We start from the raw sequence: 24,663 nt of genomic DNA on the forward strand, positions 1-24,663 counted from the left end.
TCGATTCGCCTTCCCTGATTCTTATCAACTTCCTTGCTTCAACCACATACAATCAGTGGCTGAAATCCCCCCGAATCCTGAAACCAATAAACCAGCTGGCTGGCGCCAATGCATGCCATTGTCCCGTCAATCACGTCACTACTTGGTAACGAGTCGACTCCTCATTTGAAGACTTGAATCTTTATCTATCTATCTCTGGCTCAATCCTGACCACGTCTGTTGATCTTGAGCTTGATTGATAAGCAACTTCAACCGCTCTTCTCCCCCCCTTCCCCAGGAATTACAGGCAGCAACTTTCAACTATATACACTCTATATGACTGCTCTCGTGCGACTATCATCCTCATAAATCGCCCGACTAAACATGACGGGCATTGCACCGCAAACCAGGGGAGATACCCCTCCCGCAGACGTCGACTACCACTCGAGTCTGCGTGCTCGGTCGAATGCAGCCTCGGCTCATTCCGAGCACCACGAACAGACGCCCCTACTAGGCGACAACAGACCATCGCGCGACTCCGACGAGACGAGCCTCTCACCCTCGGGCCATGACTACGACAATGAGGACGAAAGCCCCCGACACAACTGGTGGAAGGCGAGCGTGAGTGATACGTGATATCCCCCGCTATATCCTGCAAACCCACCTGGCGGACTAACCCGTCATCGAGCAGGTCTTCTGGCTCTTCCCGTTTCTGATCCTCTACATGCTGGGATTCGGGGGCACGGCAGTCCCCAAGATCAACCTGATGGTGACGCTGGTGTGCAAGGACTACATGGCGAAGAAGGCCAGCCAGAACCCCGGGTTCACGTACCTGCCGGTGATCATCGGGAGTGACAACGCGCAGTGCCAGATCCCGGAGGTGCAGTCGCAGGTGGCGCGGTTCCAGCTGTACTACAACCTGGTGGCGGGGGTCCTGTCGGCGCTGGTGTGCCCGCGGCTGGGCCACCTGTCGGACCGGCACGGGCGGACGCGGGTGATCGCGCTGAGCACGCTGGCGACGGTGGTCGGGGAGGCGATCACGCTGTTCGTGGCAGCGCAGCCGGACCTGGTCTCGGTGAACGTGCTCCTGGTCGCGGCGTTCGTGGACGGGCTGGGCGGCTCGTTCACGACCATCATGGCGCTGACGGCCTCGTACGCCTCCGACTGCACGGCGCCCGCCCACCGCAGCGTCGCCTTCGGCTACCTGTACGGCGCGCTGTTCTCGGGGCTGGCCGCGGGCCCGCTGCTGGCCGCCATCCTGATCAAGCGCACCGGCCAGGTGCTGGACGTCTTCACGGCGTCGCTCGTCCTGCACATCCTCTTCCTGGTGACCATCCTGCTCGTCGTCCCGGAATCCCTCTCCGCGCGCCGCCAGGCCGGCTTCCGGGACCGCCACCGCAAGCACCTGCACGACCAGCCCCCGACCTCCCTCTGGGACACCCTGAACCCCAAACACCTCCTCACCCCGCTGGCCGTGCTCCTCCCACCCGTCGGGCGACCGAGCCCCCTCTTCCCCAACGCGGGGGGCGCGACCCCGGCCCTCCGCCGCAACATCATCCTCCTGACCACGCTGGACACCCTCGCCTTCGGCGTCGCCCTCGGCTCGGCACAGGTCATCATCATGTACGCGGAGTACAAGTTCGGATGGGGCAACGTAGAGTCGAGCCTCTTCATCTCGAGCATCAGCATCATCCGCGTCCTGAACCTCTTCGTGATCTACCCAATCATCACGGCCATCTTCCAACCCGCCCTAACCCAAACCCCGGCCCCTCAACACCACATCCCAGGCTCCACCCCCTACGAAATCACCCTCATCCGCATCTCGATCCTCCTCGACACGCTGGGGAACATCGGCTACGCCATCGCCTTCAACGGCGCCCTCATGACCTTTTCCGGCGTGATCCTCGCCCTCGGCGGCATGGGCGTCCCCACGCTGCAGTCCGCGCTGACCAAGCACGTGCCCCGCGAGGGGCTGGGGCAGATCCTCGGCGCGAAAGGGTTGCTGCACGCGCTGGCGCGCATCTTTGCGCCCTCGGTGTGCTCGCTGATCTACAGCGTCACCGTCGGGCGGTTCACGCCGGCGATCTTTGTGGTGCTGGCCGCTGTGTTTGGGGCGGCCGCCGCCGCGAGTTGGTGGATTCGGCCGTTTGGTTAGTCTTCCCCTTTCCTTTCCCTGTTTTGCGCAATGTGTGTGTGTGTGTGTGTGTGTGTGTGTGTGTGTGAGAGGTGGTTCTGTGAGAGGTATGCTAACGATTGGGATGGGTAGTCGGTCTGGATGATGCGGCGCTGCGGTCCTCGGCGCTCCTGTTCAATGAAGAAGGGAACACCTGCAGCCGGGCGGAGTCGGAGGGATCGGAATCGGAATCGGAAGAGAGTGAAGCAGCGGAGGTGGTGCGGTTGGCGGATGAGCCGGTTTTGCCGTGACCGTGACCGTGACCGTGACTGTGACTGTGACCGTGACCCCGAATTCCTATGTAGCTCAGGTAAGCTATACTACACGATACCCCTACCCCTAAACTAGGTTTCTATATATACTCCCTAGAGACTGGACTACTACATCCACCTACTCCAACTCTGGACCCGATATCAATCCTGACTCTTGTACTACCATTATGAACCACGCTATCTTATTATTCTATCAACCACAAACCACAAAAAACGTAGCACGTATATACTGGGTCCCATCAACCCAACCCCAGGCGTAAATCAACAACCACATGAAAAAAAGGTATTAATATAGTTCAACGACACCGAAGTCGATATTATACACGCCAACAAAAAGAAGAAAAGGGAATATTCACAGTCCACCAAGCAATCAGCATTCAAGACAACGCCTCGATCAGCAGAAAGCCTCGATCAGCATGTACGGGAAAATCACCACGCATGCCGTCCAGAACACCATGACACACTGCCACAGCACCAGCGGCAGTTTGTACAGGGGCGACTCGGCGACCAGCAGCCACAGCGACAGGAAGGCCACGGTGAAGAAGTGGCCGAACAGCACGGCGGGCTTCTGGGTCATGCCCGCCAGCAGGCCCACGGGGCCGGCCGTCATGCCCAGTTCGAAGTAGCGGAAGCAGCCGCGTTGGAGGGCGCGGAGGTGTTCATCTACACCAGCGGTTGTGAGTTTATGCACGGTTCTGTTTGACATGTAAAAGAGGGGGGGGCAACAAGGACAGGGGCACTAACCGTCCGCAGCAAAAAGACTGTACAGCGCCATTGCAAGGATGTTGATGACTGAGGATCCGTTCTTGCGCTGCCAGTGGAACGAGGACAGCTGCTGGATGACCTTCTCGGTGTTACTGAAGCTGGGCACCCGCTCGGGACTCAGCAGGTCGCGCAGGACCACAACATCATTAAACGCGACGGTCATGCCGCCGCCGGTCAGCGGGTGGCGCATGTTGAGGGCGTCGCCCAGGATGACCAGCCCGGGGGTCTGGTTGCGCGCACTGGGCAGGTAGGAGTTGGGCATGGAGCGCAGCGGGCCCTTCTCGAGGGCGGCCTCGAAGGAGGGGCGGACGGATTCCGGCAACGAGGGGAGGACGACGTTGCGCAGGTGGGCCTTGACGCCGCCGTTCTTGACGGAAGCCGAGGGGCAGTTTTCCGGGATATCGATCAGGATGCGGGTCTCGTGGGTGCCGATCTGGTAGATGAGGATCGGGGCGTCGTCGCTGAGCAGCACGTGGCCGTAGTAGGGCTTGGGCATGACGGGGTCGATCAGCTCCAGCCCCCAGAAGCGCGAGCGCACCTCGGGCGTGCGGGCGTGGTGTTGCTTGCGGAACTTGGAGGCGTAGCCGTCCGCCACGACGGTGAGGTGGCCGAAGTAGCAGTCCGCCTTGCCGTCCTTGGTCACGCACTCGACACCCAGGACCTGCTTGGTGTGCGAGCATGTGACCAGCTCCGTGGCCTTGGTCTCGACCACCGTGACGTTGGGGCACGCCAGCGCGGCGCCGCGGAGCTTCATCACGAACCGGCCGTGGTGGAAGGAGCGGCCCCGGGGCGGCGGCGTCGTCGGCGAGGCCTGCGAGTACGGAATCTCCACCGGCTGGCCGTGGTATGTGATGTAGTAGCCCTCGACGGGGATCGCGTCAATGTCCTCCAGGCAGTCGGCAAGACCAAGCTGCTCCAGGGCCTGGACACCACCGGGCTGCAGCAGTTCGCCCACGATGCGATCGGGCTCCTTCATCGAGTTCTCCAGTAGCAGCACACTCCGGCCTTGTCTCCCCAGTGTCACGGCGAGGGCGCATCCAAGAATCCCGGCGCCCACAATCACGACGTCGGCGGCGTGGTGAATCTGTCTCCGTTGTCTGGCCGCATCAGCGGAGGGGGTGGCGTGGCCATTGGCGACCGCGGTGGCCATTGTGCGATGGGAGAAGGCGAAAGGGGTCAAATTCGACGAGACGAGGTAGTTCGGAAGAGAGCGCAGGGCATATTTCGTTTGCAACACGGAAGAAGAGTAGTCGAAAGGGAGAGGGTGGCTGGTTTCGAGTGAGAAAGGGGGGGGGGAGGGGGGTGTGTTTGGAGAAAGAAAAAGTGCGGGCGGAGAGAGAGAGAGAGAGAGAGAGAATAATGAATGAGTGGCGTGACACCCTGACATGTGAAAACGGCAGCCAAACACTAACTTAGACTATTCCCAACCCAGTAATTTCAGGCACCGTACGATCACCAGATCACCACAGTAAACATCGACTCATACTCTTACTCAGTAGGTACTGTAGAAACCCATAATCAATTCAAATTGGTATCTTCCTCTCATTAATTGACTCTGACACCGCTATCGTACAGTACAATAATCCAGATAATTGTCCCCCCCCCCCCCATAAACCTACCGACCTATATACATAAACACAATGTAATAAAGATTGTGATTCTCCTCCCAGCTGAATAGAAAATGGGCTATGCAGGAAGGGCACTCAGGCACTCACAAGGAACCCCTTCAATGGCTTCTGCCATCTGGCGAATCATTGCTCTTTTTCTCGCTCCTTTTCTCGCTCGTGCTCCTCCCCTCTCTCTAGATCGTCCTCTTTCCACCCGTGCTCCAGGTATTGCTCCAGGTACTGCTCCTCCGTAAGGTTGGCAATAGCCCGCACGCGCACATTCTGGATCTGTCCCAGCGCGGCGTGCAATTCATATTCCTCGTCCCACTCGGTGACCGCCTTGTCCACTTCATCCAGTCGGTAGACTTTGATCGCGGTAGGGGGACGCTTGATGATGTTGCGCTTGGATTGCTTGAGTCGGGGGTTGTGGATCACATCCGACGTTGTGGAGGCATCCTTGCCTTCGACCTTCCGGATAACCATGTCGGCCACGTGGGTGAGATATTCCTCGCGTTCGATCATGTAGTGCATGTTGGTGAGATTGCTTTCCGTGCGGTGGCGCAACCGCCCGATGATCCGCCGCACTTCAATGGTGAAGTCGGTGTCGATCTTCGGCCACGTCAACGCCGTCATGAGGCACCACCGCACACCCAGGGGATTGTCGGCCAGGGTAAACGCCCGGAGAAACATCTTCAGACAAGGCCCATCGAAGGCCAGGGTGTGCCGGTAGCGGGACATATAGATCGCGGACAGAAGCTCGAGGGCCAGGTCGGGCTTGTCTTCGTGGATCAGGCGCCGACAGAGCGCAACCAGCATGTGGTGCTTGACGGTCATGTCCTTCCCTGACGAGCAGATCTCATAGAAGCGGAAGACGGCGAGCTTGATATGTTCGTTCGTGGCCTCCGTGTCGATCTCGGTCACCTGCCGGAAGAATTGGGGGAGGAACCGGGTCACATTGCGAATGCTCCTCCAGTTGGAGTCGATCAGCTCTCGGGCGGCCTCGATGCCCTTCTCAATGATGGTAGCGATGACGGCCAGCTCCACGTGCACCTGCTTGAAGTGGAACCTCGCAGCTTTGGCAGCCTCGTACCGCTTCAGCGCTTCGACGAATTTGCCGTTATGCATGTAATGCACCATCAGCCGGTGGACTTTCTGATATTGATCCACCGGCCTCGACGTCTGTGTTTCTTGCTGCATCCGTTGGAAGAAGGGCAAGGAGTCCTCGGTGAACGGCATCTTGTTCACCTCCGGACTCGGGAACGAGTGCTGATCATACCCCAGAATCCGCTGGGACGCGGCGGCCTGGCCGTACTTCATGCGTGCGGCTTGCAGCATCTGCCAGAAACCGATCGGCGAATGCTCGAGCGCGTGGCGCTGGGATCGCAGCATTTCCAGGAATGCAAATTCATTGATGAGCTTCGGCCATTTGCGTTCCTTAGCAAAGCGCAGAAACTCATAGACCATGTCCCGGTCGCCCTTCTGCACCAAGGCCTCCAGAATGTGCTTGTACAGGACCCGATCGGGGACAATCTCGAACTCGGTCAGGTAGCCATACAACCATGTGCGGATCTCCTCCGCAGTGTGCGTCGGCCAGTATTCTAGGAAGATGCGGTCAAAGACCGGGATGAAATCGGCCACTCTATACACCAAGCGGAGTTTGTGCATTTCTTCGAAGCCGGCACGGACGCCCTCCCAATCGCACTGCAGGGCCTTGCCCAGCAACAGGAGCCCTTTGGTCCGGCAGCGAGGCGGGATTCCATGGTTCACCGTCATTTCGTTCGCCAGGGCCTCGGCGTCGGCGAGACGGCCGAATTCCACGTAAGCCTTGATGACCGGATTGAACAGTTTATCGGTAGGCTTCTTCCCGAGACGCATGAGGACGCGCAGCAGCTTGCTCAGTTGACCGTTGAGCAGCTCTATGCTTCTCGTCTTCCTCCAGAGTCCCGTCAGGTACGCTCCGCACAGGCCACAGCCGCGATCATACTGCAGATTCCGGAGAAGGAACCATTTCGCCGTGGTCAGTCGGTGCGACTCGACCAGACAGCGGAGCACAATGTCAATCATCTCCGGGGAAGCCTTGAACCTGTGCATGTAGCGCGTGTAGATCGCAGCCGCCGATTCGATGGCACCCTTCTTCGCCAGCGTCAGGATCATGGTCCTCCACATCTCAAAGGAGACCTGGTCCACCGCTTCCACCCGCTCAAAGACATTCCGAGCCAGATGCACATTCCCGGCCGTGCAGTTAGCGAAAAACACCTGCTCCGCCAGCTGCCGTCGTTGCGGAGCCAAGTGCTGGTGTGTCTCGGGGTGCGTGTCGAGGAACAACTGCGCCGCGTACACAGGGCGGTCATTGGTCAGCAACCATTGCATCTGCCACGTAACCGGCTGATTGTCCAAAGTATCCATCAGGGCCTTCTCATCCGTAAGACTATTCCCGAGTGTGCCGGGCGCGGCCTTTTGAAACTCGTTCGCGCTACTGCCGCTACTGCCGCTACTGCCAAGAGAACCCAGGCCATCAGCAAGCCCAGGAGTCTGCATCTGCGGGTTCAACGGGCCCGGTCTCGTATCTCTCAGCAGCTTCTCCGCCAAAGCGGGCGACGACCCACCACCGCCCGGTAAGGAGATATACATGTCCTGAAAAGAACTTGTTGTTGCTGTTGCTGTTGTGCGGTCGGACGGAGGACTGATCACTTCTGGCGTGGGCGTCGGTGTTGGTGTTGTCGGTGATGCAGCGCGGCGATCCTGGTCCTTCAGGGACTCCAGCCCCATGAACTCGCCAGCCTCAGCGGCCTCCATCATGCGAGCAAGCCTCCTCGCGGCGGCCGTGGCATCGTAGTTGGGGGCGGAGGCATGGAGGGCGCGCTTGTTCTCGACGATGCGTTCGGCGATGGTGACCCGGCGGTGCACATCGTAGGTCACGGCCGCAATGGTACAGAAACCGCCCACCGTAGATCCGGCGAGGGCCAAACGTCGCAGGACCCGAAGGGCGTTGCGCGAGGGGACGGCCGGTGTGGTTGTGCCGCGGGCGGCGGCTGCTGATTCGGGGGTCATGGTGGTCTGATTTCAAGGCATCGCAGACCCGTGGATGACTGCAGAACCTATACCATGAGAACAAGCAGGTCTATGAAGTTGATGTGACCGAGAGAAATCTATGGAGAGACCTGAGGGTAGCCACGGGCCAGTCAACTGAGGGGGGATGTCAATTGAATCCCAAGTCAAGTCGAAATGAGGGCGGACAATTATTTTGCGGGAGGGTTTGCAAAGTTCAAGTTGGAGTTGGGTTGGGTGGAGCTCCCATCTTGGTCTCTCCCGTCCGCCGTAGTCCAAACAACCGTCCTTCCGGCCGATTTCCGGGTGAAGCCACACGAAGTACAGTCCAGTCGACTTCTACTGATACTGACTGTACTACCATCCTTGCAGATAACCAAGAAGCATAGGATAGTGATCGTTCATATATGTATTTGTCAAGTTTTTTTTCTCATTTCTTTTCAGATATTTCTGCCTTATGTGAAATTTTTCCAATGTCTAAACATCTCCCCATCTGCATTCTCCCTCCTGTAGAAATTGTGAAACCGAGGAATAGAATCGCAGGGCAGAAGAAAATAAGGGGGTTTTCTCCGAGTAGTACAAGCACACAAGCACACAAACACACATGACATAAAAACAATCGAGGTATGCAAGTAATGATGAGCAGACAACAAAAGCAATAAACCCCACTCGCCTGGCACCCTGCTATGTTGGTATATTGACAATAATAACTGATGATGGTGATGATCATGCCGGTCGGATATGATATTCAAAGATGCGTGGCCAGTCACAGCACACAAGAGCAGCAAAATAGAACAACAATCAAGAGAAAAAGCAAGAGAGGGGGACAGTATGTATAAGAGACAATGCCTGCTCCGTTTTGTATATCGAGGGTCCCCGCGCACCATATTTGGTGGATGTTTTTGTGTATTCCGTTTCCCGTTTTGTGCACAAAGAGACGTTGCGATAAGATGTTGATAGCCTTCCAAATCCTGGCAGTGCGATCGACGAAAAAAAAAAAAAAAAAAAAAAAGTTGAACGAGGAAGATGAAGAACAGGGCACATATACCGTATGCAATTCATGCGAATGACCCGTGGTAGCCAGCCATACCCCCTGGTTGCCAATTTCCGTTATTTAACCTTGCAAAACGCCAATATTGAACACGAAAAAGAAAGGAAAGAAACGCAAAGTGTCATATACCACCATGAAAAGGTAGCGAAGCAAGTGCAACCGAAATCATATCATCTGCAAGAGGACGTCGCCTCGTTTATACACTACCAAAACACCTTCCCTCGCGTGGGGGAGGATAGTTGGCAGAAAGATTGAGTTTCGCAAGTAAGGAAAAGATCGCGCTGCGATAAGAGCTGCATAAAACATGTGTCACATCGCACAGTCTTTTGGGATGTATGTATGGAGCTCGATTCTCGAATCAACGTGTCGACAACTCAGTTCAAGCTCGACCACGAGAAGACGGACAGCACAGAGCACGTTCTAGACTGCAACGCGCATCAGTAGCAATGTGAAGCATAGATCGAAATCAAACACGCCCTCAGCCGCCCTTTCTCAGAGATTCATCCGCAGGAAGTGGCTCAGCGCCACTCTGCAAGCCATGTCTGTGCTCTGTAGAGTGCTTGGCATTCCTTTTTGGCTTTCTGCTCTTGGGCATCTGCCAGCCGCTGCTGGCATGGTTTACTGTGGAATCCTGTGTGGAGTTGACCCCATTTGACTTTCGTGGCTGAGAACCCACGTTTCGTCTCTCGTTGTCCCCAGACCCAGACGAAGAATTGTGGTTCTTGGACTTGGCTTTGTGAGTGCCTCCATTGGCTCTTTCGGATGACTCAACGCCGTTGACACGGCGCTTCCCGCTCGATGTCGCAGTTTGCGGTTCAGTCACTGAAGAAGTACCCGAGGTCGACGTTCCTTTCTCTGGTCCATGGACCTGTCTTGGTCGAGGAGCCTCTTTTTCCACATGTTCTTGTTGAATTGGGACAGTCTTGGGTTTTTCGGATCCACCACGAGCAACAGGCTCGGCCATCTTCTCTGAATTTGACAGATGCAGACTTTGCAGGCGGCTGGAAAGCAGACTATGCTTCCCTCCGTGGCCATTAACAAATGGATCGGCGGCTTTGCCTGTAGGATATGACTCAATCCCTTGCCGTGCGAAATAAGGTGTCGGGTCAATCTCGACGGAGCTGTTATCCGGATAGTCTTGGGAGAACGAGTCGGAGACACTGGCAGGAGTGTCCGTGTTGATCTCATCCGAGGCGGATGTACAATGGCTCATGGTAGCATACGGGTCATATTGTTCTGCTGAGGCTGAGAGACGCGGTTCACTGGGAGGCACAGAGCCATCCACAATCAACGGACCACTACGATCCCCCGAGGGTGCCGAACGAGAAGTTGCACGCTGTTGCGAGGGAGCAGACTTGGTGGGAAAGGCGGTGGCACTGTCTAAGCCATGGCCGGTGACTTCGTTTGGGGACATGGATTGCATGTATTCCTGGGAACTTCCGACAAAGGGCATCATGCCGCCGTTCTGCATTGTAAGCCCCACCGGAGACGAGAGGGAGGACAGCAGGGCGTTCTGGTGATATGCCTGCAATTGCGGAGAGGTCGCCAGGAAATAACCCATATACTCGTTCGTTCGGCTCTCATCGAAATAACCAGAGCGAGAAACATTGGGTAGGCTACTGGGCATGAAGGAACTTTCGTTCTCACCCTGCGTGCCGTCAGGAGAACCAGGCATATTGCGCGATTTCGACGTCGGCGAGCCGTCTGCTGCTTGGGAGATAGAATAGAGCGGAGCGTAGCTTGGGAGGGAATTGACAGGGCGTGCCGGTTGCGAATGTGCCCGGAGTGACCCGCTTGGTGACCCATTCGCTACTGATGACCGGCGCGGACTGCGTCTCAGATCCGGCATTGCGGTGGTTGCTGACGGCGACGGTGGGTTGGTGCTGCTCCCTTGCACACCCGGGACAGTGACGGGGAGGTACGGGGTGCTATAGTAAACCGGCTGACGGAGTGATGCACTGTGCGTTTGATGATTCGTTGTTCCGGATCTTGACCGTGAGCTGTCCTCCGTAGAGGTTTCCTGCTGCTGGGGCATTGGGAACTGGATGAACGGTTGCCGAATGAGGACAGGCGGAGGACGTCCTGTCAAAAGCGCTTGATTTTGCAGCTGGAGTCGCAGTTCTTGTTCCTGGGCTTGAAGAATCTGAATTTGTTGGTAGAGATGATCATGTAGGAGATATTGGGCATGCTGAGCTTGCAAAGATAGTTCGGACGCACTCATACCGTTGGGTTGTCGGAAGCTATTCGACTTATTGGGTGTGTTGGAAGCCCTCCGGCCACCGGAGTTCCCGCCACGGCCGAATTGATTCGAATGTCTTCCGCCTCGACCGCCCCCACGACCACCTCGCGAGGGTGGTGGTGCTGCGGTAATGACCGGCCGCGGTTGCGGGGGAGGTCTTTCCCATGAACGCTCCTCTTCTGGCGGGTACTCGTACTGTTCGCAGCAAAGCTCTAGGTTGCCATCGCAAACGGCCTTGAAGGCCCGGCGGAGCTCCATGTGAACCCCTCGAAACGACGTATCGTCCGCAGTGTTGCCCAGGTTTCGAGACGTGTTGAAAGGTTCTTCGACACACAGGCGGTTGTTTTGCAACAAGTGCCATCTCTTAGCCTCCTTTGACAAGAGCTTTCCCTCCCTTACGGAGATCACGTTTTTCTCATAGTCCAGCTCGTGGCCGTAGTACCGAAAGAATTGGAAGAGCAACTCTCCAAGGGACTGCTTGTTTTGTCGTCCAAACCCGACGAGGGAATCAAGATCGTCGTCGAAGGAGCAAACAATTCCGTCCGCTGTGGTTTTCTTCTTGTGAGGTCGAGCCTGGAGGCTCGGCAGAATGGGAGGATCCCGCGTTTGCAAGAAGTTGATAATCAGACAGATCCACGTATAAGAACTCAGGGTGCCTCCAAGTCCTGAATCCAGCGGGTCAGTTTCAGCCATCAAACAAGAAGAGGCCACTGCAGCGGGGCAAGAAAAGCGGCGAGCGGAGCGTGCGCTGCATGCCATGGATCCAAATTCTGACACGTACCGGCATCGTTCAATATCCTCCGCTTTGTCCAATGTTTCACGATCATGGCCAGGGGCCGAATGCGCTCGTCCAACTCTACATACGTCCGGACCATCCGCGTGTTCTCCAACGCCATGGTATTGTTGACGTTCATGTCACATGCTAATCGCAGCTCCGGGTCCCAGATCTTCACGATGGGGACTTTTGCGTGCGAAACGCAAACGACTCGCTCCATGCCATCTGTAGTGCATAACCGTTAGGGTGGCGGCGCAGATCAAGATCAGGATCAAAACAGTCTCCTTACGTTTTGCGAGAACCTCCGCCAGCAGACACACGTGCTCCAACTCTTTATAGGTGGTGGTTATACAGATGTCAACTATACCTCGGGTCAGCGGCCAGTCCTCACGTGGGGGGCATCAACTTCCACCCCTGCCCGGGTGGTAGCCAAGTACATACCATCCGAATCACTCGAACAGAGTTTATTCCCCGACGACCCAAAAACATGAACCTTAATATTACATCCCGGCCACTGGTCATTGAACAGATTTTCCAGCTTGCGGACGAGCTGCCGCCGTCGGTCGTCACTCTCCGCGGACGGTAACAGTCGATCGTAGACCTCCAGCATGTCGGCCGTGAGCCTTTGTTCCTCCTCGGGCTCCAGGCGCTCCTTCAAGCCCTCCTTCTCCTCTGGCAACAAGTCGGCCCCTATGGAGTACGGTATTCGTCTCCGGAAGAAAGCCATTGCCGTCTCGTACTTGCAGCCGCCGTACTGTTTTCGCATCGAGGGGGGGAGATGGGTGGACTCTGAGTGGGTGGAGCGGGGGGAGGTGCTCCCGTGGGGAGGCGAGGGCGATCGGGAGTGAAAGGAGATTTTCCGCGCATGCTGGTACGGCGTGGAGGGCAAGGAGTTCGATTGTTGCGAAGACAATGGGGGACGATTCTTTGCCTCCGGAGACGTATTGGTCGACAATTTCCACGGCATCATCGAGGCCTTTTCCGAGGCTAGCGGAGACTTTCCACCTTGTACGGAAGAGATATTAGCATTCCCATGGGTGTCTGAGAGCATATAGTGACTCCAACGTTGCCGCCAACGTTGGCCTCCAAGAAGGTGCGATCGGAAAGAAACCCGCTGTTGTCGTGCTCAGACGTCGTGGGTGCGCAGATCCACCGAGGAAATTCCAACTTTGCGGACCAGAAACCGTTCAACTGCCGGGGAATAGATAACCCGTCAACGATCGTATGCACCGAAAGGCGTAACCGAGGGAAAGCGCGACGGAGTGCCTACAAGGCGGAAGATGTTTTGAAGGAAGGGAGGAAGAAGGCAACGGGGTATCGAGGGGAAATCGACAGAGCAATCGGCCGGCGACGTAGGAGGGGGAGGGTGCAGCAAAAATGTCTTTGTGCTGCTTTCCACGGAGGAAAGAGTTCACAGCCCCGGAGGTGGGATTTCCACCACCACAAAAGGAATTGAAGAGAAACAAAAATGAAGAAATCAAGGAGAATGAAGCGAGACGAAAGTGAAGGCTGTTTCCCTCAAAGTCAGAAAAGTGGAGGAAGCTTTTTTGTTTTTTTTTTGTCGGGGGGAGAGGGGAGGAGGAATTGCGTGGGTGGAATTGTTCAACCGATCGACCACCAGATAGGCAGGCAGTGTTTTAAGGGGAGGGAGAGAGAGAGAGAGAGAGAGTGAGTGATAGACTCTAGCGGGTAAGGGCACACTCCAAAAAACCACACAAGTAGAGGCGGGTAAATCCGTGTTCTGGAGAAGAGAAGATGAAAAGAAAAGAGCACAGTGACTGGGTCTTTTCAGAATGTATCCTTTTTGTTTATTCCTTTCTCTTTCTTTCAGAATTGAAGGACCAGCCTGGTAGTGATTGATTGAATAGGGTGGGAAATATAGGTAAGTAGCGGGAATGCCAGTAGGTTGCTGGGAAAGGTTAATCGAGCAGCGGGCGGCGGAAGAGAGAATCTAATTGAGGGCGATCGGCTGGAGAGCAGCCGTAGTGCAGCAGCAGCAGCAGTAGCAGCGCAGCAGCAGCAGAGCTTGAGCCAGAGCCAGGGGGAGGAGGGGGGGGGTGTTCCCGCTACTGTAATCCCGCCGGCCAACGGCGGTAACTGCTGTCGAAACGGGCACGGCCGGCACAGCGGCAGTCACTGCACTCGCCGGGGTAGGAACTAACTAACTACGTGACTAGTAGTTTACTCACAGCAACTTGCGCCGCAGCTTAAAGACTGTCACAACTTGAGAATATTATCTCCTCAACGATGCTAGGCGATGCTGGTAGCTCCAATGAATGGTTTTCAGCAGGTTCATCCTCAGGGCTATCATGGACAGGCTCTCGAAACAAAACCCGAGGACAAAGACCGTTCCTATCAATAAGGACTCAGCAGCTGAAACAGGTGATCAAACTGAGGACATTATAGAAACAAAAAAGGGCCAATGCTTGGACGGACTCCGAGGGGCGGATCACACTTGAAAGGGGGAAACTCAGACAGCCTCATTTAGTGAAGGGTCACCAACACGTTCCAAGTCAGCGCAGTCACTTTACTCCCATCTTACAGGTGGAAGAGACATACTCCTTCACTACACTGCTTCCATCCAACCCAGTCAGTCCCGAATAGATGACAGGTATTATAGACTATTCTTGGCCGGCCGGCTTAGCACTAAAAGGGTCTCATTGTTCTACTGCAGCGCCCGTTGAACTGCAGCAGGGGCAGATGCTGCTGCTGCTGCTGCATCCTCCGGTAATGGAACCCCGGTGGGCTCTGATTCATAGTGAGGTATGTTCTTGATTCTTTCATTATGATGCATATATCATCATTCCTCGGGCACACAATTTATCTCCTCTTCAAGGCGATCGCTTTCTCACTCACTCGCATATATCACTTCTCCATTTGTTCATCACCCCAATAACCAACCAACCAACCTCAACTGCCGCAATCAATGCGGCAAAGTCCTGCGAATCACTGGCGCGGAGCTCCCTCCACCCTGTCACATTCAATAGACATGCATTTCTCCGCGACTAGCATACATTGGTTGGCATGGATAAATGTCCTGCCCCATGCCTTCAGCCCCAGCGACTGCCACAAAACCCACTTGCGATAGGAGTGATCAGAGGAAGAATTAGCTTTATTGAATCCAAACGCGCCGATTGCGACACACCTGTCGAATCGAGGGATCTAGATGGGAGCTACGATCCTCTCGCCCGCTTAATCATCGATTCTTTGTGTCGATCATCGGGGGTGCTATTGAACTCCTGTTCCGCAGCAGTAAAAGGCATCAAGAACAATCGCTCCCCCCCCCCCTCAAGCCAGCTATTGGAAGAAGAGTACGGAGTCTCCGTAGTAGATCCAACAGAACCTTCAGCGCCGCCAACGCCGCCTCCTCCTCCGCCGCCGCCGTTGCTGTTGCATTCCTCTTTTCTAGATCCCTGCTTTCATTCCAGTCATTGAATGCCCATTTAGCTTTTTTCATCCTCCATTGTGAGAAAGTGAGAAACCCTTTTCCCCTCCCCCCCCCCTTTTTTTTCCTCCTCTCCTCTGCCCCGCGTTTCCCGGAAAGTGACTCGTCTCGGCCCTGGGTCCGAACCAATGCGGCACGTGTGACGGGGCGCCGTGACCGGCTGGTTAATAAAGTATTTCAGGTCCAGCTTTGGTCCACCTGTTTCCTCTGACTTTACTGGAGTCTCTGTGCTTCACGACGGGCGGCCTGAGAGGGACTATTATTGGTAACGCTTAAATTGTGTTAATAGTCGTCACTGCCGAGACGGTGGAGGGGCATGTCACGATTGTTCCTCGTCTCCGAGACATACAATAATATACTATATCCGACAACTTCTATAGCACCTGCACTATACCTGCATCCCATCTTCAAGGTTGGTGAATGTCTATCGACGGCAAAACCCAAGATCGCTATTTTAGGGGGAACCCCGTATTCAACCTGGATCCAACAATGGTCGAGTTCAGGGCCAATCCAGTCCAGAGGAACCGGTGCCAACCTTTCCGACCCAATCCAGGGCCCCCCCCCCCTTCAAAGGCAGTCAAGCACTGAGTCTACCTAGCAGTACATTGTTTCCCTCCCTTGGCCCCAACCTGTCATATTGCTGAACACATGGCCGGAACATAGTTCGGAACCATGGGCTTGGGGGTTGACCCTGTTAGCCCTTGACCCGATCCAGCCGATGAAAGGAACGGATCTTATAAAGAAAGAAGGTTGGTAAATCGACCAACCGGGGATCCGAAGTATAGGGTGCGTTGTGTGGTTCTAGCATTGCACAGGTATGTCGAGTACAAAGAAGATGAGGAACCCTCGGGGAGATGTTTCTACGGCGATGCATCGAGGAGGAATAACCAGACTGCCGGCGACCGTTGCTGATATGTGTCTTAAACATTCCTGGTCTGAAAGTTCATCATGGTAGCATCACTACTACTTGTGAATGCTGGGAGAAGATACGAAGTCCGTAGTTACGCGAGTATTGTTAGTCAGAAACGCAGGCAGCCTCTAGAAGGATCCGACCTGCCCACGAACCCGAGGGATGATCAGCCACAGAGGTCATTGTTTCTGCAAGTAAGCATGGCCGCGGCGGGGGGGGGAAGGGAAAAGTCACGGATTGCGGATGGGGGACTTCAACGTGATAGGGCGGCGGCAAGGCGAAGTATAAGGTAAAGTGTGTAGTAGTGGACCGGGTCGCTGCAGTACATTTAAGCAATGCATCGATGTACTGAGTATGTACATACATACTCTACTGTAGAACAATATGTCTCTCTCTCTCTCTCTCTCTCTCTGGTTTGCGGATTCAATACCCTGAGACAATCGCGAGTTTCACACCCAATACCCTCTTGCGCCTGCAGCTTGATGAAACAAAAATAAGAAAAAGTCGAGCGTGTGATCCGAAGATCAATCAGATGAGAGAGACAAGGCTGCATGGGCTTGTCGACTGTTCGCAGAAACTCCATTCTACCCATCCCACTAACGTTACCCCGGGGGTAAACACTTGCAGACAGGCCGACAGCCTGCGTGATCCTCCACAAACCTGGATTTGCCTCCTTCGGTAGACATACATGGTCATTTCCAGCCACTGGAAGCACGATGACGATGCATAAGAAGCCCATCTTGTGATTCGGGACTTCTTTTTCCCCCTCCTTCTTCGCTTCTTTCTTCCCCTCATCCCCCCTCCACCCCTCCTTTCCCTCAACTTGGATTTTCTGCGCCTTTCCCCAAGCGGGTGCAGGGAAGGCTCTGAGTGTTAGTTTATTCATCACGGTTTTCTCCCACCTTGTCCTGCGTTGTTGCCCCCACCCCGGCCATTCTGGATTTTAGACAATCTATCCTAGACTGCATACAGCACGAGCTGTGTCGCCGCCTATATTCTGGAAGGTGGATGGACAAGTAAGGTAAATCATGGATCTCCCGGCAGTTGCAGGCAGTTCGTGGCTGTCGACACGAGCAGTTATTTAGCCTTGTTGTTGTTGTCGTAGATGCCCCTCGAAAACAAGCAGAAATAAGCGTCTTGAAGAGGGCCCACTCGTAACAACAACAAACCACCGTTTTGGGGGCATTTCTCAATTTCCAATGCAACATTGCAACAACAAACAGTGAGAATCAGACCCCAAAGTACTGACTGAGTACACAAGGTGAGGACCCAGAGAGACAGCCATGACTCGACCATCTACTACATCCGCACTGCCGCTGCCGCGAAGAAGTTACCTGCAAGGAGAGGCAGCCCAAAGTGGATTAGCCAAGCCCGCATCCATCGTCCATCCATCCATCCATCCATACCAGGGCTAATTTAGATAGTCCCCACGAGGAAGATAAGTATGATTTGAGGCCCGTTCATCAACGGCTTGGCGCAATCATCCAGGCTTTCTTTCTTGCTTTCTTTCTTGATCAGAAATGCCGAAGGGCAAGACAAGCATAATCATTAAAGGCAGGGTAGGTAGTACTGTACAGTACTAGATCTAGTTGGTCAGGGAATTCCAGGTTTCTATCTCACGTATGATCTTGCTATCCCGGTATTAGTGTACAGTACAGTCCTGGCTCAGAATCATGATCATGGTTTCTGCCCGTGCCCAGACTTCGGAGGTCGTAGGTGTGGTACGATGATATTACTACTGTCGCCATCTAGACCTGCCCAGGGGTGCGGGAAAGGGGGCTTCGAGATTGCCAGCACGGGTAGTAATTCGGTTTAGAACTATCTGGATCGAAGTAGGGCCCAAATGCGGTTCGAGAGCTGGGGATGATGACGGACTCTTCATGGAGAATTTGTGTTCTTGCTCTTACATGTCTGCTTCATGCTCTCCTCCGTGGCAGCATAATCAGGTTGTCAACAGCGCATGCTGGTTTCTCCCCCCGTCCAAATGAACAGCAAGAGGAGGGAGGGTGGGACAGCGCTGCAAAAAAAGGTTGACGGGCCGACGCTAAGAGAGAGACACAGGATTGATTACAAGGCCGCGCTGCCCAGTGCTTTTTCACTCTGGCAACTTGCTTGCCTCTTCCCGGCTACCGGCTACTCTAGTCTCTGTCTGGACTTGGAGCAAGTCAGCCCGTCAGTCAGAGGGCAAACTCCGTGCATACGCCATTGTGCATTGGACTGGCTCTCGGAAAATCAGGGTTTCTGTTCGGATGCGATGCGATGCGACAGGGGAGATGGATCGTCTCAATCCCCATGCTTTTCATGGTTTTTCAGGACAGCAGCAGCCATGGTGCTTAATTTAGACTGTAGCGATGAGCTCGTTGGCATCTTGGGTTTGGGGGTGACAACTCTGGCTGGCGGGCTTGTTCCAGTGCAAGAAATCAATTGCTGACTTGCATCCAAAACCCAGGTGATGATGAGGGATGGGCTGCTGACCGGTCGAACACAAGCCCCATGTCGCATAGTCTCAACCTACTGCGTGTGCGTGCGTACGTATCGTATTGGAGATTACATGTGGGACCCCCTAACCAAGTCATTATCGTACGGATACTTGCCTGTCACCGATGAAACACCTTGACACGGGGGGGGGGATCTGATAACCGTCGACTATTTCATGCCATGGGAACTGTTTGTTTGTTTGATATAGAGTAAGGAATGGATTTAGGATCAGAACACGGAGAGTCGAGTTGCGATGAAGTAACCTATGGTTAAGGTAGTTAATTGTGACGAGGGGAGAGTCAGGGAGAGAAGAGATTTCTCGGATTCGGGAGGGAAGCCAGCGATTCAACGACCCGAATCTCCCTCTACCAACCACATCCATTCAAATCCATCCGATGTCCACCCTTTTTTATTTTATTTTTTTTATTTTATTTTTGTTTTCCCTTCTCTTACTCCGTACTCCACGGAGACACCGGCGGTCTTCACAAACAAGTACGAGAAACAAAATCAAGAGCAGGATGAGAATGGTGCAGAGTGTATGCTCTCATCGGATTCTGTTTTCTGATATATTTCTTCTTGTGATGCAGTACGCCTGTCCTGGGAAAGGAAAATGTGATATTGACAGACAGTGCTGTACTTATCGAAAAGTACTCCGTCAATGACCGAGTTCTCGGCTTGGTTGGAGTTATGTTTTCAATCTCTGGTGTATATACCTAGTAATCATTATCTACCAGTATTAGTAGTGGAATTTATTATTATTTTGGCTACAGCGGAGAAAAGTCCTGCTGCTTGTTGCTGGTGCTTCTCTTGCTTCTCTTGCTCCTCTTCCTGCTGCTGCTGTTGCTGCCGCTTGTCCTCCTCTCAATCTGATTTTCTTATCCCCGGTCAAGAAGAAAAAAAAAAAAACAGAATCCACGTCTTTTGCTCGCTTCCTTTCCGTTGCCCCCCTCTCAGTCTACCTGCTTTCCCTCTCGCTCTCTCTCCGTTTCTCGGTCTTGAGACTTTTTTTTTTCTCCCCGTCCCCTCCTCAAGCCTCCCCCCTCCCTCTCCCCCGGTCCTCTTCTCCCTCTCTCTCTCTTCTCGGTTTGGGACGATTGCATTTCTCCTCTGCTACCCGATCTTTTCCTTCCCTTTCCATTTCCCTTTCCCTTTCCCTTCTCCCCCTCCACTCTATCCTCCGTCCTTAATTCCCTCATCCACCCACTCTCTCCTCCCCCCCCCCCCGCCTTCTCCAACCCTCTTCATTTCTCTCACGCCAGACTTAATCTGTCTGTCGTGCCTGAAGGGTGAGAAGTTGCTGTCGGTCACTGCTTGCCATTCTGCCTCGTTCACTCGTGGTAGATCCTATTGAGAGTGCATTCACTCCTTTTTTCTGTGAGTAACCATCCAGTCAGTCCCCTTGCCTGACAATCCCGAAGCACAATGTCTTGTCTTTTTTTTTGGTCCGCCGTCCACAATACGGTCAAGGGCAAAATTCACCACACCTCATCAACTACGCCTTCCATCCAACTCGGTCAGATCCAATACGTCGACCCCTTCACTCCATGTCCGCTTGTCATATCCGCAATGCGAAAGATCAAATGAATCCCGAGGATGCCATGTGGAAGAGACTCGAAAGAAAAGTTTGAAGTTTGATATTTGGGAAAGGGTCATTCCGAGGGATCTAAGAATAACTCCGATCGATGTCATTGCTGGTCGCCATCCCGCCTTTTTTTCTTATTTTTATCTGCCCGGTGCGGTGACTCGGACACCTGGCCCGTTTATTTGGACTTTCGCCCCGTCCTCATCCGCCTATTTCTCCGTCGTCTGCAATCACTTGTCAATGCACTGGCTGCGCTGCTTAGGTGTTCTGGACCTCATGCTCATTCATCTCCTTCACACAGGCCTCTCCTGATTGCCTCCAAGCGCCAACCTTTCGTTCCGCTTCACGCCGTCCGTTCCGTCCGTCGCGGTCCCCAAATCAACTAAATAATGGCGTCCTACTACGAGGCCCAGGGCTGGCAAGCCCCTCCTACGCGCCAGGCCTCCTGGGAACAGCCGGCTCCCCCGTCGCGATCAGGTATGCTTGACAGGACATTCAACGATTTTTTGCCGGCAGGAATTCAGCGAGGCTTACACCGGTGCTCTCTTGCAGGATCAAGCTCCGTCTCCCAGCGCGATGAAATCCCGGCCTTCTCTTCTCAGTTCGATGGTACGCACATTTCCCACTGCAGATGTGTTCTTTTGCGGTCTGCAGGCACAGTGGAATCTCTTTTTGGAAAAAGGGGAGAAAAAGTGGAGTGGTGCTGACTTCCAACAGAGGTCGACCGTGCGATTGACAATCTCGTCAAGAGTGGAAAGCTCTGGGCCGCGCCCCGGAGAGATTCGATGCCCATGATGATGGGTCGCCCGTACCCCGACTACGGTATGATTCCATGAATACACCCTACTAGAAGTTAGCCCATTCTGAACAGTACTGTGGTAGATCCCCGCATGGCCGGTGCGATATCGCAGCGTCATCACTCGATCAGCGAGTTCGATTCTCGGATGCACCCGAATCCCTCCCTCCAGGGCTTCTATGCCTCGCAACGATTCCAGGGTCGTCCCAATGAAGTGGAGCAGATGATGCAAGCGAAGCGTCGGATGGCAGCACAGCGTGAGAGGGAGCTCCGCAACTATCACCAGGAGCAACAGTACAACCGAAGTACGTGGTAGCATTTGTCTTTGGAGCCTCTTTCTTTCTTTCTCGCCCGCATCTTCCTCCACTATTCCCCCCATGATCTTCTCTGCCCATATGTGTATTCGCTGGCTTGTATATTACATTGGGACATGGTTCCAGTTTTTGAACATGGTTTTAATTCTTCTGCTTCTCTCAAAGGCCTGCTTGCCGAAATGTCTGGAACCAAGTCCGATCGCTCGCTCAGCCCAGCCGCCATGAGCGAGGAAAGTCGCCGCGAGCTTCTGGCTCGTCAGCATAGGGCCCTGTACGGCAACGACAGCCCCGCCTTCTTCCCCCCTGGAACCTTGACCGATGAGAACCCTCGTTCCGACAGCCAGGCCGGTGGGACCCCGACCTCTGCCACCGGAGTTCGTGGCCCGTCTCCCCGCGGTGCCGACCCCTTTGGTCTAGCGCAGACTCCCGTCCAAGGGAGTGTTGATGGCGTGTCTCAGGCAGCTGCTGCCGCCGCCGCCGCCGCCGCCTCCCTCCAGTCACCCTCGCGCGCCAACAGCGCCTCATCTCCCAGCTCAGGCATTAACCCTGTCTTTGGCAAGTACGAGACTGCCGATCAGCCCGGAACTTCAACCTCGTCTCCTGGTGGCGCCGATTCTCCCTCCTCGAGACAGGCATCGACCAAGTCGGCGACCGGCCCCATCGGCTCTGTGGGACCCATTGGCAGCCGGCCTCTTCAACAGACCGGTGCCGGCCAGGCTTCCAACCCGGCCCTGAACAAGCGTTCCACGACCCCCCTTCCGTCTCCCCTGGGATTCGGCTTCACCTCGGGTGATGCTACTACCAGCGAACGTGCTTCGTCGGTTTCCAACGCCTCAACCGCCGCCGCCGCGACGGCCGGCGTCAAGGACACCACGGGCGGTGGTGTCTCCCTGGGCTGGGGTAACGGCAGTGGCGTGTGGGGATCGAAGAACGGCTTGGGCGTGCAGGCCTCTGTCTGGGGCTAAGCGACTGCCACCAGCTCTGGTTCGCTTCTTACAACATTATTCCTTTGGACGGGTGTTCGCTTTTGTACTGTGGCGTTCTAAGAGAGGGACATATCTTTGATTCGACTATTGGGAAAGAGCATGATACATATCTGAAAGAAGTGGGTCGCACGCACACCTCTTGATTAATATTTTTGTCTAGCGCTCGGTCACATGTGGACAGTCAGTTTAATTCGGTACATGGTTGGTTCTACTGACTAGGGAACTTTGGGATTGGCCTGTTGGTTTCTGGAGTCGGTATTCCCCTTTGTGTTATGTGGCATCATGTTGGGGTTTCTTGTTTTTGTCGGTGTCGCATCTGTTGATCATGATCATGGGTGGTCGCTTCACTGGGCACCAATTCATCGATCCACCACTACTTCAGGGGTGGGGGTCTCTTGGGGTGATTGTATCTACCTTGTTTGGCTGTGGGGGTGTATGTTTTCTCGGGCTCTTGTTTCCCGCTCATCTCTGGGGGGTTCCAGGTGTTGGTTTTCTTGTTCGGGTCTGGTTGTGATTGGTGAGTTTGGCCGATAGCATGTTGGGTCATTTTGTCATTTCGTCATGGGGTGTTCGTTTTTCTTTCGATTCTCTGGGTACGAAAAGGGGTTATTTTCAGTCTGGTTGTTCTGTGTTGTTGGTTTTTTCTGGCAATGGCAATGGCAAAAGGAATACCGGGGAGCAGGGCAAACATTATCAAAAGAGCTGTTTGGAGTCTGTCGATCTGCCGAGGTTTTCTGGATTGTCTTATGTTTCCAATTTGTGGTTCTGTTTGTTGATAGGTTTATGGTTGATATTTCTATTTGTGTTCTGTCATACGGGTATAACTTTCGTTGTGATGTATGGTTCTGGTGTCTAAGGTCCAGGATGTCTGTCGTATTGACCTGACTTAGGGGGGTGTGGATGGGATACTCTTCACGGAAGTTGGCGGCGGGGCTGCTGTAGAATGTACTTCTGTCTGCCTCAATCTAGTCCTTCTGGGCGTCGCAAATCTTTCCGAGAATGGCTTCACTCAAATTCATCTTGACTACCTGCGTATATGTTGGTCCGGCCTTCCACACTTCTCTTCAACCTCGGCAGAGTGCACCCGGCGGCGCCTTGATCAATGATATTACAAGTTGAGGTGTATCATCACATTTCATATTCCTCTAGAAAGGAAACTCGTCTAGCTCAATATCTAACTTGGTCTCATAATCTAGTCTATCGTGCTCGCATATCGTCATCTATATAATCAAAGAGCTCGTCGCGGTCGTCCAGTCATATATACGTAGAACCCCCCAGTCCCGTCCTGAGACATCTCACTCAAGCCGCCAGGCAATCCCAGCGCCCAGCACCCTCTGGCTCGGAGCCTCGACCCATCCTCACACCACCGAAATCTCTTCCTGTTGTTCCCGGCGCAACAGCAACGGATCTTCCTCCGAAGCCTCGGATCGTGTTTTCCTCCGGCCGCTTCCACCACCAGACCCCGCGCGGGGTCTCACCCACGGCTTCTGGCCCCCGCCCGCACCACTTGTGGCGCCCTCCCCGGCCCCGAGAAAGTACACCCCCTGGCCGGCGACAATCAACCCAAACGCCACGGGATACCCCCATCCCACCACGGGGTACCGGAAGACCAGCACGCCGACCACGACGCCCCAGCAGTTCATCGTCAGCATGGAGAGGTTGAAGAACGCGGCGGACGCGCGCCGCAGCAGCAGCGGCACGAGACAGTAGAACGCGGCGAGGCAGAGCGTATACGCGGCCCAGGGCCCGAGGACCCGCCCATCCAGTACGGTGACACCACCCGGAGTGGCCAGCTCCCCCAGCGCCACGGCCTGCAGCGCGGTGATGCAGGTCCCCGAGAACGCCATCTGGCTCAGCACCTCATAAATCGGGGCGGTGGTCACCAGTACCTCTTCGAGGACGTTGGCCAGGCCGTAGCTGGTGGCGCCGGCGAGGGCGGAGAGGTCGCCGAGCAGTCTGTTCTGGGAAGAAGGGGTGGTCGGGGTGCGGTCGGTGAGCAGGAGGACGAGCATCCCGGTGATGCAGATGCAGATCCCCACGAGTTGCGGGCGGTGGTAGTGCACGCCGAGCATGGTGGAGGAGATTAGCACCACGATCGCGATGGCCCAGAAGTTGATTAGCTGGGCGCTGAGCAGGGTCGTGTTGCGGTAGGCGAGGACGAGGAAGTAGTTGCCTTCCACGTCGAAGAGGGAGAGGAGGAGGTCTGGTTTTTTTGGGGTGGGTTAGTGGATGGGTTTGGGGGG

At 54.7% G+C, this 24,663-nt stretch overlaps 8 protein-coding genes across 8 annotated transcripts; 4 read left to right on the plus strand and 4 right to left on the minus strand.

The window, feature by feature from the left end:
* Positions 1-75: 75 nt before the first annotated feature.
* BO86DRAFT_238596 (putative tetracycline-efflux transporter) lies at positions 76-2,476 on the plus strand. Its single transcript, XM_025667073.1, has 2 exons — positions 76-600; positions 668-2,476. Exons 1-2 carry the CDS (start codon positions 364-366, stop codon positions 2,132-2,134), a joined length of 1,704 nt encoding a protein of 567 aa, XP_025522695.1. The 5' UTR covers positions 76-363; the 3' UTR covers positions 2,135-2,476.
* Positions 2,477-2,818: 342 nt separating this feature from the next.
* On the minus strand, positions 2,819-7,847 carry BO86DRAFT_422897 (pentatricopeptide repeat protein; the record flags this gene model as incomplete). The annotated part of the gene is made up of 3 exons (XM_025675375.1): positions 2,819-3,087; positions 3,169-4,457; positions 5,011-7,847. The coding sequence occupies 3 exons, from the start codon at positions 7,845-7,847 to the stop codon at positions 2,819-2,821; spliced, it is 4,395 nt and encodes a 1,464-aa protein (XP_025522696.1).
* Positions 7,848-8,067: 220 nt separating this feature from the next.
* BO86DRAFT_238617 (uncharacterized protein) lies at positions 8,068-8,917 on the minus strand. The gene has a single exon (XM_025667074.1). It carries the CDS (start codon positions 8,729-8,731, stop codon positions 8,300-8,302), a length of 432 nt encoding a protein of 143 aa, XP_025522697.1. The 5' UTR covers positions 8,732-8,917; the 3' UTR covers positions 8,068-8,299.
* A 456-nt stretch (positions 8,918-9,373) lies between these two features.
* Positions 9,374-12,876, minus strand: BO86DRAFT_324801 (PAP/25A associated domain family; the record flags this gene model as incomplete). Its single annotated transcript, XM_025668495.1, has 4 exons — positions 9,374-11,799; positions 11,916-12,134; positions 12,199-12,270; positions 12,351-12,876. The coding sequence occupies 4 exons, from the start codon at positions 12,874-12,876 to the stop codon at positions 9,374-9,376; spliced, it is 3,243 nt and encodes a 1,080-aa protein (XP_025522698.1).
* A 4,972-nt stretch (positions 12,877-17,848) lies between these two features.
* Positions 17,849-18,767, plus strand: BO86DRAFT_238649 (uncharacterized protein). Its single transcript, XM_025667075.1, has one exon. It carries the CDS (start codon positions 18,225-18,227, stop codon positions 18,693-18,695), a length of 471 nt encoding a protein of 156 aa, XP_025522699.1. The 5' UTR covers positions 17,849-18,224; the 3' UTR covers positions 18,696-18,767.
* Positions 18,768-19,148: 381 nt separating this feature from the next.
* Positions 19,149-20,259, plus strand: BO86DRAFT_238669 (uncharacterized protein). Its single transcript, XM_025667076.1, has one exon. It carries the CDS (start codon positions 19,401-19,403, stop codon positions 20,091-20,093), a length of 693 nt encoding a protein of 230 aa, XP_025522700.1. The 5' UTR covers positions 19,149-19,400; the 3' UTR covers positions 20,094-20,259.
* Positions 20,260-20,713: 454 nt separating this feature from the next.
* Positions 20,714-22,399, plus strand: BO86DRAFT_324844 (uncharacterized protein; the record flags this gene model as incomplete). Its single annotated transcript, XM_025668497.1, has 5 exons — positions 20,714-20,801; positions 20,877-20,933; positions 21,042-21,146; positions 21,207-21,425; positions 21,600-22,399. 5 exons carry the CDS (start codon positions 20,714-20,716, stop codon positions 22,397-22,399), a joined length of 1,269 nt encoding a protein of 422 aa, XP_025522701.1.
* Positions 22,400-23,946: 1,547 nt separating this feature from the next.
* On the minus strand, positions 23,947-24,621 carry BO86DRAFT_278354 (DUF914-domain-containing protein; the record flags this gene model as incomplete). Its single annotated transcript, XM_025667294.1, has 1 exon — positions 23,947-24,621. A coding segment is annotated over one exon (675 nt), but the record flags the coding sequence as incomplete, so codon positions are not given.
* Positions 24,622-24,663: the final 42 nt, after the last annotated feature.

The sequence above is a fragment of the Aspergillus japonicus genome (genome assembly GCF_003184785.1).
Source record: "Aspergillus japonicus CBS 114.51 unplaced genomic scaffold BO86scaffold_89, whole genome shotgun sequence".
NCBI lineage: Eukaryota > Fungi > Ascomycota > Eurotiomycetes > Eurotiales > Aspergillaceae > Aspergillus > Aspergillus japonicus.

Excerpts from the sequence above, each read along its gene's own strand:
- BO86DRAFT_238596 (XM_025667073.1), top strand. The coding sequence starts at position 364 with ATGACGGGCATTGCACCGCAAACCAGGGGAGATACCCCTCCCGCAGAC. Across the intron at positions 601-667 it reads ACAACTGGTGGAAGGCGAGC|CAGGTCTTCTGGCTCTTCCC; the intron begins GTGAGTGATACG and ends CCCGTCATCGAG.
- BO86DRAFT_238669 (XM_025667076.1), top strand. The coding sequence starts at position 19,401 with ATGACCGAGTTCTCGGCTTGGTTGGAGTTATGTTTTCAATCTCTGGTG.
- BO86DRAFT_238617 (XM_025667074.1), bottom strand. The coding sequence starts at position 8,731 with ATGGTGCGCGGGGACCCTCGATATACAAAACGGAGCAGGCATTGTCTC.
- BO86DRAFT_238649 (XM_025667075.1), top strand. The coding sequence starts at position 18,225 with ATGCTGGTTTCTCCCCCCGTCCAAATGAACAGCAAGAGGAGGGAGGGT.